Source organism: Gamsiella multidivaricata, assembly GCF_025024155.1.
Source record: "Gamsiella multidivaricata strain RSA 2152 chromosome Unknown BC939scaffold_17, whole genome shotgun sequence".
Classification (NCBI taxonomy): Eukaryota; Fungi; Mortierellomycota; class Mortierellomycetes; order Mortierellales; family Mortierellaceae; genus Gamsiella; species Gamsiella multidivaricata.
Window position 1 is genome coordinate 334,710 of NW_026251725.1, and position 12,304 is coordinate 347,013.

Consider the following 12,304-nt stretch of genomic DNA (forward strand, 5'->3'; position numbering starts at 1 on the left):
GAAGCAAGAAATAAAAAAAAGTTTTGTATTCTTATGAACACATGTCTATAAATTGTATTGCCGTCGGGTGTTTATTTTGGATCGATAGTCTTGGTCTTCTTCCGCCTCTTTGCTGGTATAGCCGATGGCGTTGCAGGTCCCGCAGCTTGGTTCGCGCCTCCTGCCGATGGCGGTCGGCCCTGTGAGCTGCCTCCTGCCCCAGCATTCGTATTGATACCCATGTTCGCTGCGGCCGCTGAGGCCTCTTCGCTCTTTTTTCGCCTCTTGTTGGCAGCCTTGGGGGCATTTCTCGAAGCGGTCGATGCCGCCGCAGCAGCACTCGTTTCGCCTTCCTGCTTGACCTTTGAATCTGCTCCAACAATTGCGGTGGAGGACGAAGCGCCACCATTAGCTGCGTTTCCTGATTGGAGCATAAACTGTTGCATCTGTGCACGCTGATCTACATCCTTGATCGCTCTATCGACCGCAATCATAAAGTCCTGTGAAAGAGTAGTTCCAGCCTTGGCGGCGCTTGCTCCTGCTGCCGCTGCTGTCGCCATTGATGGGGTTGACGCGCCAGGTATTGCGGATGGTCCATCAACTATTGTCGACTTCCAATGGTATCCGGTTGAGGGGTGGAACTCAGTCATGACCCTAGCTTCATTGAACGCACTTTCGACGTGGTACAAGCTGCCGAGCTGTTGCCAACAAAAGTCATAGCTGTTTTAATAAGCGTCCATGGAGATAGTGAAGCAGTCAGATGATAGCGAGCACAGCGTCAACAGCTTACAATCCGGTTCGAGAGAAGGGTCTGAAGGTCTGGACATTGGTAGATGCTTCCTTGAAGGACGTAGTAGATCGCCATGGGCTTCACTGTTTTCGATTAGAAGCATTAAGAACCGTTAGTGCATCCTTCAAACGACTTGCACAAAGATCATTCACATGGTAATAAGCGCATACCTTCTTGGGGACTCCTTCTCCTTTGTTTCTGGATGATAAATAACGTTGGATACCGCTCATGGACCAGCGCGAACTCGATTCCTGTCATCTCACTATAGAAAAGTATAGGGCCCGAGACCCATAATTGTTAGCCAACATAGCTCCTCGCAATAAACGTAGTTTTGGTGTCCTGTCTCCCATATCCAGTGCAGGATACCTGAGACGCTGCTTCATCTCTCCTAGGTTGTTGAACTGGGTTTGCATCCTCAGGACGGCATTGTTGCATTCAGGGTCCCAGAACGGCGAGAGTGCAAAATAGTCGAGTACGTTATCTGGGTTCAGTCCGCCCACGCCCTACAAAGCACGGAAGCAATACACATAGCGCGGTATCTGTTATAAAGGTGCCAGAGTCCTGTTGCCTTTGCAAAAGATCAAAAGCGCGTTTTTTTTTTTTTGGCGAAGAGATGACCAATGAGTCCGATGGCATAATACGGTACCATAATCCACTCGTGAAAGCGCCATTCCATGTTTAACAAGTTTGTGTCTGCATTGCCGCTGCTACCGGATGCACCCGCCTGTGGATTGCCTGTTGCCATGGTAGTGATAGTATAGCTCCTGTTCCTGGCGGTTGGTATAAAGATCACTTCGACAGTGGAAGGACGAAGTGCCTGGCTGAAATCCCTAGAACACACGGCGGGAGAAAAATCCATGCGACCTGCGAATGAAATCGCACCAATAACCTTAAATCCCCGCCGTGTAGTGCAATTGTGCCGAAAGGATCCAGCCATCGACAAGAGGATCAACAACTTCTTCGGCATGTTTCTGTCGCGCTCATTCGCCTTTGCAGGACCATCCTTTGGCAAAGGAACAGGAACCACAGCGCTCAGCATAAGCAACGCGCGCTTGAGGAGGGCACTCTGGACAGCAGCAACGTGCTCGCACCCGGATCTGGCAACCGCGCTTTCTCGGTGTTTCCCTGCTTCAGACCCCTCAATATCCACACCCACTGATACGAAAAATTCCGTGACAATTGTCCTTGCTTCAAGATCCTATCCAGGAAATGATCTTCTCGATCTTCCTGCCAAGCTCCCTGCTCATATCGCGCAGTCCTCCATTATCCTCGGAGCAGTCGTCGATCGCGTACCAACACACTCTGGACATGGTGTCTCCACATTAACACTCACACCCACCTCGACCTCCGCAACACCTTCATCGGGCCGTCTGATCGCCTGTCAGCCATTCTATCTCTCGGGCGCCGAATCACGTCGCAAGCGTATGAAAGAAAAATCCGTCGGCAAATGGGCTCGATCTCAGGACATCGAGGAACGCAGCCTCGATACCGCAGATGCCTGGTCGGCCTTCAAGAGTATTTCCACTGGACGCAACCAGGTCAAGGTTCCTGAAGCAGTCCTCCCGCCTCACCCATCCAGTGCGTCCTCTTCATCAGAACAAGGATCGATGCAGGACATCTTAATGATTTCGGATTTGGAAGTGCACCAGTTTCTGGAGGCATTGGACGCTTCGAACCTGGATGCCTCCAAGGTCGGACTACTTGCGAGCTCTACACCCTTCATTACTGGGCGACCAGTGACCATGTTCTACGATGGAAAGGTCGTGCAAGACGGCGTCCTTGGTGTATCAATGATCAAAGATGCAACAAGAAAGGACGGCGATGACACGAGCAGGACATCCGTGGAGTATCCGTCCTTGGCGCCTTTAGGGCCTGCGATGCAGATCACAAGGTACAATTGGCTGTCGCCCACTACCGCTACGGTGAGAATAACATGAACATAACGTGCCCCTTGTGAATAACACATCTTGGTATGACTCAATACGATAGATGTCGTGGTAACATTATTTTGGAGCTGGATGAGTCCAACGCAACAAGGCTCTTACTCGATCGTCTGCAGACCACCACATTGACGAAGGACAAGGAATATTTCTTGGCGACTGGCGACCCGATCAGTGCCACGGGAGGCTCAGACCTGAACATTGATATGGTACAGCTCCCTTGATTTACTTGGCCCATACATTTCATCCGCAGCAAAGTCAATCCGTTGGTATCGTTGAATAATAACCTCTTGAGCTTTTTTTTTTTTTTTTTTTTTTTTTTGCTGTGAGTGTATGCAGACAAAGGCGACAGTTCACAAGATCACTGGGGGGGATCCTAGCAAGGGCAACATGGCCGTCGATACAGTCCACGATCTCCAAGAGGGTCAGTGGGTTCAATTCATCCACCATGACAAAGATGTGCGCCAGGGCCATTATAATCCCCTGCAAAGTAATAGTCAAGGTATGTGCCAACCTACCAGCAAGCCCCGCTGTGTACATATCACGGCCGCCTATACCTCGGAAATTAACCGTCTGCTATGGTTTCCTCTATCGCCCGGTACTGACATATAGCATCTCTGAGATTTTCAAGCACGGATCCCAATAACACTATCGAAGGCATCTCGACGGAGCCACATCAGCAGGATGCGGAGGAACCGGTCCAGGCCGTGTTTGGAGGTTCCAGCGAAAACGGCTTTATTATGGGGCAGCCAGAGGGGCAGACATGGGTCTGCAATGTCACCGATAGCGTGATGAAGCATACCTTTTGAAGAGCGAGAAACTTTGGATCTCTAAACATAAAGATTATGGACCACAATCCATTATGATGTTTTGAAAAATCCTCATCTAATGTGGCATTCTACGATTTTATTGGTACAATATAGCGATCGAAGCTTTTTTTCATGTCCTAAGTGCATGCATTTTTTCTATGCTATGTTCATAAATCCTGCAGATGAAACTGTATGTTTGAATGAAAGTGGTATGGGTGAATAAACAAATAGCTACTCTTCAAAATTGAATTGCGATAACTTTGCTCCGGTGCCGTCAAGCGCATGTGGATGATTGATCCGCTTCTTTCTCGGACCCGACCCTGCCGCCGGTGGGTTGTTCAACCAGTCCGTGGTCAGCTCCTGCGATGTCTTCTGTGCCCGATGCTGATCATGGCCGCTGCCGTTGTCATAATGTCTTCCTCTTCCGTCTGCGATTCGCGACAGAACATCACCAAATCGATCTGCGATATGAGAGGCTGCAGGTGGAGGGCCCGTCCCGGCAGAAGACGGCGTCGTAGGCGAGTAAACCGTTGCGGTCGTGGGCGAAGCAAGATCCATCGTTGGCGACATGACTCGGTCTTCACCGAGACTGCCCATGGAGGATGCACCGGCGGAGCTCGTAGTATTGGAGATAATCGATAGCAAAGCCGAAGTGGTCGAACTATCACCAGAACTCGTGTTCGATAGCGCAGGGGAAACAGCACCGTCGCAGTCAAGGTTCAGATGCGAAGCCATCGTCGCAAGCACAGTTCCGACGCGTGCTTGAGAGTGTCCCGATGATGAGGGTGGGCCTACGGCTGTTGTTGGTGTAGATTTTGGAGCAGATGTAGGTGTGGGTAGATCAGGTGGAGGAGTGGAGAGAAGACGGGGGAGAGGGAATGCTGCTATGGCAGAGGTGCTCGGTTGAGCAGCGGAGGTCTGGGCCAATAAATGCCCGTTTGCGGGCCTCGTTGGAGATTCTGGAGGTGGATCTTGTGGTTCGTGCTGTTGCTGCTGGTTTCTTCGGATGGAGTAGATGCGTCTCACTGGTCGTGCTGGCGGTGATGGTGCGGAGAATGAGGCAGGAGTAGGTGAAACAGCTTGATCCCGGGAAGGGCTAAGACATGCCGGAGGCGAAGCAGGGGCATTGGAGCGATTGCCAGCGTGGCCTGGATTCGCAGAGGAGTCAGCATCTACAGGAAGCAGATGGTCAGTTGCAGCCAGATATGGCTTAAGCATCAAGTAGGTGGAATTCAGCTCTCTTGATGGTCCATCTTCGCTGTCGGGGTGAAGTTTGGTGTCGTTTTTGGCAAGGGGCATAGGTATCTCTTCTGTAAACTGTGGCGGCTGATAGTCGTCAGGGAGGATGGCCTGTGGCGCCAATCGACGCAGTTCTTCTTTTGTCATGAATGAATCCTGGCCCATGTCTGCATTCTGAGGAGCGACACTGGAATTTTGGGTCGGGATAATAACGGCAGCTCTTGCTGGCCTTTGCTCTTGTGCCTGTTGACTGCTCGATGTGCTTGAATTAGTGCCTGGGCCCGTTAACTTGGGCGATGTCCTTGGACCGGTTCGCGACGACCCTACATCAGGCAGACCCGGACTCCTCGGAACGATCACCAAATCTGGCTCGGAGATGTCCAGATCGACATGTCTGATCGCAGGTCTCGTTATCGTGGTGACAATCTTTGACGAGGGCGTGATCGATGTGCGTGTGATAACAGGCCGTTGTAGCTGCAACGGCCGAGGAAGCGGTGATGCTCTGAGGAGATAATCTCTGGTATTTTCTAAAACCCTATCTTCTTCGGGCGACAATATATTCTGCTGTGGGGATGTCGTTGAGGAGAGCGGCGCACCGCGGTGCGGATTTCTCCACGAGGAGGAGTTGTTGCCGGTCTGTGAATGATGAACAGGCGGTGGTACTGAAAACCCATGATAAGAGGCATTCGATACGGGTTGCGTTTGTTCGTGGGACTCCGATATTGTCCTGAGGGCAACAAGGTCGCTGCCGCCGTTGTGCCTGCGGCCGTCATTATCCTCGAGATCTCTGTTGCCGCGATGTTGCTCTGCGGGTAGAGCGCTAAATCCACTGTTGCTGAGAGCAGCGTGGATATGGGATAGCTTTTGCCTCTTGGACTGGTAGAGAGTATCTTCTTCAAAGTGTGGATATTGGACCTGGGTCTGCCTTGATGCATCCTCCGTGCGCCTGGCTCTTTCACGACGGTTTCTTCTTCGTTTGACACAGATAAGGAAGACGCCGACGACGAGTACCAAGGAGACGATCATGATCACGACGGTTGACGAAGCGTCCATGATGCATGGGTGAGAGTAATTCTTGGTGGTGTTGAGGTGGAGTGGGAGCAAACAATTGCTTGGTTCCTGGTTCCTGGTTCCTGGTCCGTTGGCCGTCAGGGGTAACGCTTAAAAAAGGGATAGGACAAAGTATGAATATGGTAACTTTTGGATAAAGATGGAAATCCAGATGTACCGAATATAATTGGGCTGTGTTGAACGCGGACTGGAAGGAAACGAAAGGGGCAAAAACTTCGCCTTGATCTCGTTCTTCTTTTTGAGAGATTGATCTCACTAGGAATGATCATCCCTCATCAGCCCTCCACTGCAAGTTGGCTGATTGGTTGATTCCCTCCTTTCCAGAAACACAAGCAACGCCCTGGAGAAGGAGGGTTGCATTAGAGTTGTTGTTTACTTCAACTGTGGGACGTATTCTCTTGTACCTTGCCCTTTCTTTCTTTCCTGCTGTGTTTGTTGACACTCTGTCCTCGTCGATCAAAATAGCCACGCATGCAAGCAAGCGCACCCCAGGAAGAGGGGCATAAACATCCTTGATCGATTAAAATGAATGGAGAGCTCGAAGATGTTGACCATCAATGGCGCGAGAGACAAAGAAAGAGGGTAATGATATGATGTGGTTGAGCCCAATTCATTTGCCAGCGTATTCCAAACAAAGAATCACCAAGGGAAACATGGTTGCATGCATGCATGCATTGCATGGCTATTTTGTTTCGGATGGGCATGTGTTCATGGTCGATTGCTGCCCCGCTTTTAGATCTAATTGCTCCCCTCCCTCTGCCTTTCTGCCACAGATAACAACATCATTAACGCACCAGTCAACCAGAACCTTGCCTCGTATCAATTGGACCAATGTGGATAACCCTAGAGCTGCCACTGAGTAATACTGGTAGGTTGGTAGGTTAACTCAATCTTGAATTTCGCTCAGCACAGCGATGCACCCATGCCCATGACTATCCTCTTTATCTTCATATTTTTAGGTCTTTGTTTATGATGGGTATCATGTACTACCCTCCCTTCTGTCGCTCATTCCGCGGGATGCAATGCATCACTTGAAACGCGGTGGCTAGCGTTTTGTTTGCGCCTTGTTGAGTAGACTAGGGGTGGCTACACAAAACTTGTTTATTTTTCTGGTGCTGCTTATTGGTCACCTTTCTGCCCTCTTGCCGTTTTCATTTCAGGGTGGCAGCATTAACGTGGCGAGAGCTGCAGGTCCTTAGTATCCGTTCAAATGAAAACAGTGACAACAAAAAGAAATGAAAAAACGGCCAAAACAGAAGGACGATTAGACATGGCTATTCCTCCGACTCATCCTCTGCTGTGCTACGTGTCTGGACCCAAGGACATCTCCGGGGAAATTTCGGCCTTTTCTTTTATTGACCATTGCCATAGTAAGCACCCATGTTTGTAGACGGGCCAACAAAATAAATGGTACATGGTCTGAGCCAGCAATGTTTGAACCTATCTTAAAGTACACTACCCTTGCATGGCTGTAATATCGTCCAAGAGTATTTTATCGGGCTGTGCTTCGTGCTTACACTTTATTGCCTTTAGGCTTTACTGCAGATCGGAAACAAACACTTCTAATCTACCTTCGAAGCACGTTCCTCAGAGGAATGGCTGCCATTCGCTCAAAAGACCTGAGTCAAGATCTTGGCGGCCTCACGTCGTCCAGTCATCAGCGCACCGTGGACACTGGCAAACGACGTTGGAGTCGTGTGCTCGCCCGCAAAGTGTATCCTTCCTCGAATAGAGTCGTCCACACTAACAGCCTTCACAATCGTCGTTGGTTTCTTCTTGAATGGGCTCGTACCATGTTTCGCATTCGTACCCCCATTAATACTCAAAGGATCCAACTCCACGAGGGGAATAACGTCCTCAAAACGGAGGTCGCGAATGACCATAAATTGGGTTCCAACGGCAGGCGAACGAATGTTGACACTGTTCATATGGGAACGCGGGATGAGGGCATTGCAGAATCGATTAGAGGCTGTACGGCCATTGCGACTTTTGCGACCATTGCGGTGACCGTTGTCAGCATCCACATCATTCATTGGCGCTAAGTTGCTGGACTGGTTCCTGAGACCTTGAGAAAAGTCCACGAGACGGATCTTATGGAAGTTCTTGAAGGCATTCGATGCATCCAAGGCTGACACCCAGTTGCTACGGCTCGGGATGACCTTCTTGGTGCCATTGTAATTAGAGACAGCGCCTTGGTACTCCTCCTTCTCGATCTCCAAACCCTCCATAGCGGCGACTGTGTACTTGCTTGCTCTCTGAGGCTCGCTCGTTTCCATCATCACTGAGCGTACTCCGACGGGGATCTCAAACTCGGCGAGATCAGATTGATGTGCTCCGACGGGTATACTAGTATAAGAGCCTCGCGCATAGGGATCGGCATTCCATCGAGTCATGAACACGCGCGTCGGTCTTGATGCAGCAGGGTCCTTGACGAGGACATCAAAGTAGTGCGACAGTTGGCAGACCAGGACCTCCATCGCCTCTTCTTCAGACAACTTTTCAAAGGCCTCGGCCGATTCATTAGCCATGTAGCCAATCAGAATAGGGGCCCCATGAATGGGCATGAGCGACGTATAGTTAGCAAGGTCGCTCATATAGATCGTCAACGCCAGCATCTGTCGCTCATTGAGGTGGCGGCAGAGGCTGGCACTGGGTATACTAGTCGTAGGTATGGGTAAGAAATTGATGAAGTGCTTGTCCGTGGGCCAGAAGCAGGTGGGGAAGGACATGACGACCTTAACCATGGTGCCGAAGCCGAGACGCCTGATCGCAGTTTGTTTTCGCTCTGGCAAAGGAGGCGAGAATATCACGGAGTTCGATTTGAGGACTCCAAGAGGAAGGGTGACCAGCACCACGTCAGCTGTGAACGAGCGCTTGTTGGTGAAGATTCTCACATTGGATTCTGTAATCTCAAATGACAAAGACAGAAGGGTTTGCTGAAGCGGTTAAGAGTATTGCTCCAAATGTGTCAGTTCATCATGTGTTTGGCTATCTACCAAGGATGCATGGAACACTTTTTTTTCTTTTTTTTCTTTCTTCATAAGCACACTCACCATTGTACTCAATCCGGTTTACAATATGCTCGAGACGAATGTCAACAGCCTTCATGCCCTTACAGAGTACATCTAGCACCCTGTCGTAGCCGTCGGCCATGATGCAGTGGTCGCCTGGAGGCATATCCTCGGCGTCCATGTATTTGAGAGAGACCTTGTCCAGGGGAATGGCGTTCTCGTCCGCCCAGAATTGTGCCAACAATGGCACAACCTTGAGTTCCGCTTTGGACATGTATTTTGGTGCCTGTGGGTCGTCCGACTGTCTTGTTGCAAGGAACTCGTCCAGCCATTCCTTGAATGAAATTTCGGTCTCAATTTGATCCCGATTCATTCGCGAGTGCTCCTGCGCCCTGCCAAAGATATCCCAGAGGACAGCCCAGTAATGGTTGCTCTCCTCTTGCTCCAATGCATTCTCGCCAGGGCAGGGATAGATCACATCGCTGTTGGTGGCCTCGAGGCGCGCACCAGCGACCTTGGCAAGGCTCACGAGCGGATTGGAAGGATCGACACCATGAATCCAGGAAGCCCCAAAGTCGATGGGGATGTCCCCGAGCTTGCCAGAGAAGAGATTGCGCTGCGTATCAAGCCTTCCTCCGATGCGATTTCTAGCCTCAAGAACGGTCACCTGAATCGAGGAGGGATGTTTGGACAGCTCGTGAGCTGGCATGAACAAGTGATATTTGAAGCGAGACGATCATATGTTTTCGCGCGGGATATATAGTTATATGCAGAGGCATAAAGAGAGCGAAATGGTTTGAATGAAAGGGAAACGTCGGTTCTATCGCAGCGTTTGCATTGGAAAGCAACAAAGGTTTTCCTACTGCTGTCAGTGTTTCCCTTCCTTTCTTGCACCACAGGGAATTGGTGTGTTTCCACTGCCGGAGAAGCGGAGAAGCGGATGCCCGTGACAGAGACAGGTTACTGCCTTACCTGCGGCGAGACCGGAGACACCGGCTCCGATGATGACGACGTGTTTCTTGGCGGGGGCCATGTTGATAATGCTTGCGATTCCTGGTTCTGGTTTTTTGGTTGTTTTTTTTTTGTGTATGCGGAGGGTTTTTTGGGTTGGGCGAAGGGCGTAGTTGGATGTGACTTGTGGTGTGTGCTACAGGAACAGTGTTCTTTTGTACTACCAGAAGCAGGGAAGAGTATTCAGTATAAAAAAGGCTGTGTGTCAAATGTGTGAATGATTGCAGATTGATGAGATGCTGATGCGCAGAAGGATGAGGGATGGCAATGAGAAAAGTCGAGCTCGGACAGGTGTAAAGGCGAGAGAGAGGGTTTATAGCTGTTAAAGGAGGGAAAAGAAGAGAAAGCACCTGGAGTCGGCGTCGAGTCCCCGGAATCTTTTAATAGCTCCTCGCCCGCAGCACACATGTTCATTCGCACGCATTTGTATGGTCTATAACAGCAACACCCAACATTCCATGCCACATGCTGGCAGACAAACGAAAAAAGAGCTGGCTACTGGTGCATTCACCAAGGACATGCGGGGCCAATGCCAGCATACGGCTGCAACGGTATCGCCGTGAGCCATGAGGCATATTTCTTCACGAAAGAAATAATCCCTCTTCTGGTCGTTCTGGCCAAATTCGCCCCATTATTCCCTCACACGCTCGTCCTGATAGGAATGTGCGGGCAGTAGAAATGTGTAGTTTGGGTGGGGCGAGAAAAAGAAGGTGCAAACAGCACCCCACTGTCAGCCGGCCATCCTCAACGGGGATTGGTGTGAGTATATTGCAATCCTCGCATACCCACCCAGACGAGGCACCAGCGGCATGCGCACAAATGCACCTCCGTGAAGCCGATGTTGACTCCCGAGGAGGTGGGCCAGATTCACACACCCTCCCCTCTCTCTCGGTCGCACTTTTTTCTCTATTTTTCCATGGTACCGCTCTAGCGTGCGCGTCCTCGTGCTTTCTGAGCAGTCATGCTTATTACTTTACTTTACTTCCTTTCCATTACTTCATTTCTTCTTTACTTCTTTGCTTCTTCACCTCTGTCTAGGGAGCAAAGAGGTCATGCGTCTGACTCTTGGGTCCCTTTTTTTTTGAAGGGGGCAAAGAGAGTGAGCCATACATCTATGCAGAGAGTTCCCTGAGCCTGGGAGATCGGCATGACATGACACATCCGCATAGTCTATCAATGCCCCGATAAATATCAACGACTGAAGCAGTCTGCGTTGAAGCTTTGAGTGCTAAGTCTCATAGGCGGTTTTCTTCCTGGCGACGTTTGATGATGATGACGACAATGATGATCATAGTACTTAACCGCCAAGACTGCGGCAACATCATCCCCTGATCGATCAGTACAAGAAGATGCATGACAATTGTCACCCTACTGCTACTCATCCCTTCTATACTGCACTCAAGAGTAGCTGGTCGATAGTCTACCAGGGTTATAAAAAAAAAAAAACATTATCCTGGGGTAGAATGGTCTTGCATTGGCGGCTGCTGTGTAGTGTTGAATAGGATTGGCATGTGTATGATGTGTGTGATGCCATTTGGGCGCAGCAAAAATGGATGGGATCCAGTACACACTCATCTGGGACCCCGGCGCACCTAAGCAACTCCATTCCACTCCCGAGCTTACTCTATGCGCTCCTTTGAAAGAAAGAGCCCATCGTTTCTGCCCCATACTCATATGGTCCTGGTGCCAGGCTGGAATCAGAACAGCTCTCATTTGGAAATGAACAATCCTCTCCATTCATTCCCTCACTCACTCCGTCGCGCAAATGAGATTCGGATTCCAACTCGAAATCGCATCGCCCAAACAGAGGGGAGGGAGCCATCACCATCATCCTGGAATCTCTCTCTCCCCCACTGATCTAAGACGAATGCACCAACCCGATGCCGGACCTGATCTCTTTTACTCCCTTCCCTCAACGGCGCGCTTGGTATCGCACTATCAAACACTATCGCTACGCCGCAAAAAGTTCATCTCCCTGAGCTGCGCATAACTTCCCATTTCCCTGCACGACTGACTGGACCTCTGCCCCGCTTCCCATTGTCTCTGTATCCAGAGACAGTATCTGCTATAGAGCGCCATCGATCGCTTGGCCCTCTGCGAATATGCCGCGTCTTGGTCGACGAGGGATCATCCTATCCCTCTTCATCAATGCCCTCAACATTGCGCTATATTTGATTATCTTTGTGGCAGCATGCCTCAACATTGTGGAAGCCTCTGTCAACTTCATCATCCTCAATGCCTTTGCTGCGTAAGAGACGCTGTTTTCGCCATGGATGCCGTTAGTGCCTGCGAAGAAACCACCTTCCATAACCCTCCGCTTACATTTCTTTACGGATAGATCATTTGCATGTCTTTTAGTCGTGTCCGAAATTCGTCTGCCTCAACTGACATACGAGTACTTTCGATTCTTGGTAAAGCAACCCGGCTATGTGTACTACAAAATACCGGTAATAC

The 12,304-nt window shown here is 50.2% G+C and overlaps 4 protein-coding genes across 4 annotated transcripts; 1 reads left to right on the top strand and 3 right to left on the bottom strand.

Annotated features, from left to right (window-relative positions):
- Positions 1 to 41: 41 nt before the first annotated feature.
- On the bottom strand, positions 42 to 1,708 carry BC939DRAFT_444847 (MED6 mediator sub complex component-domain-containing protein; the record flags this gene model as incomplete). The annotated part of the gene is made up of 5 exons (XM_051554740.1): positions 42 to 677; positions 770 to 852; positions 940 to 1,031; positions 1,136 to 1,272; positions 1,416 to 1,708. Coding segments are annotated over 5 exons (1,211 nt in total), but the record flags the coding sequence as incomplete, so codon positions are not given.
- Positions 1,709 to 1,734: 26 nt separating this feature from the next.
- Positions 1,735 to 3,518, top strand: BC939DRAFT_475233 (uncharacterized protein; the record flags this gene model as incomplete). Its single annotated transcript, XM_051558480.1, has 4 exons — positions 1,735 to 2,660; positions 2,759 to 2,918; positions 3,049 to 3,211; positions 3,322 to 3,518. The coding sequence occupies 4 exons, from the start codon at positions 1,735 to 1,737 to the stop codon at positions 3,516 to 3,518; spliced, it is 1,446 nt and encodes a 481-aa protein (XP_051414487.1).
- A 231-nt stretch (positions 3,519 to 3,749) lies between these two features.
- On the bottom strand, positions 3,750 to 5,810 carry BC939DRAFT_475234 (uncharacterized protein; the record flags this gene model as incomplete). The annotated part of the gene is made up of 1 exon (XM_051558481.1): positions 3,750 to 5,810. The coding sequence occupies one exon, from the start codon at positions 5,808 to 5,810 to the stop codon at positions 3,750 to 3,752; it is 2,061 nt and encodes a 686-aa protein (XP_051414488.1).
- A 1,395-nt stretch (positions 5,811 to 7,205) lies between these two features.
- BC939DRAFT_444857 (uncharacterized protein) lies at positions 7,206 to 10,193 on the bottom strand. Its single transcript, XM_051554741.1, has 3 exons — positions 9,812 to 10,193; positions 8,882 to 9,541; positions 7,206 to 8,730 (listed from the first exon to the last, which is right to left on the bottom strand). Exons 1-3 carry the CDS (start codon positions 9,870 to 9,872, stop codon positions 7,439 to 7,441), a joined length of 2,013 nt encoding a protein of 670 aa, XP_051414489.1. The 5' UTR covers positions 9,873 to 10,193; the 3' UTR covers positions 7,206 to 7,438.
- Between the last annotated feature and the right edge of the window lie 2,111 nt (positions 10,194 to 12,304).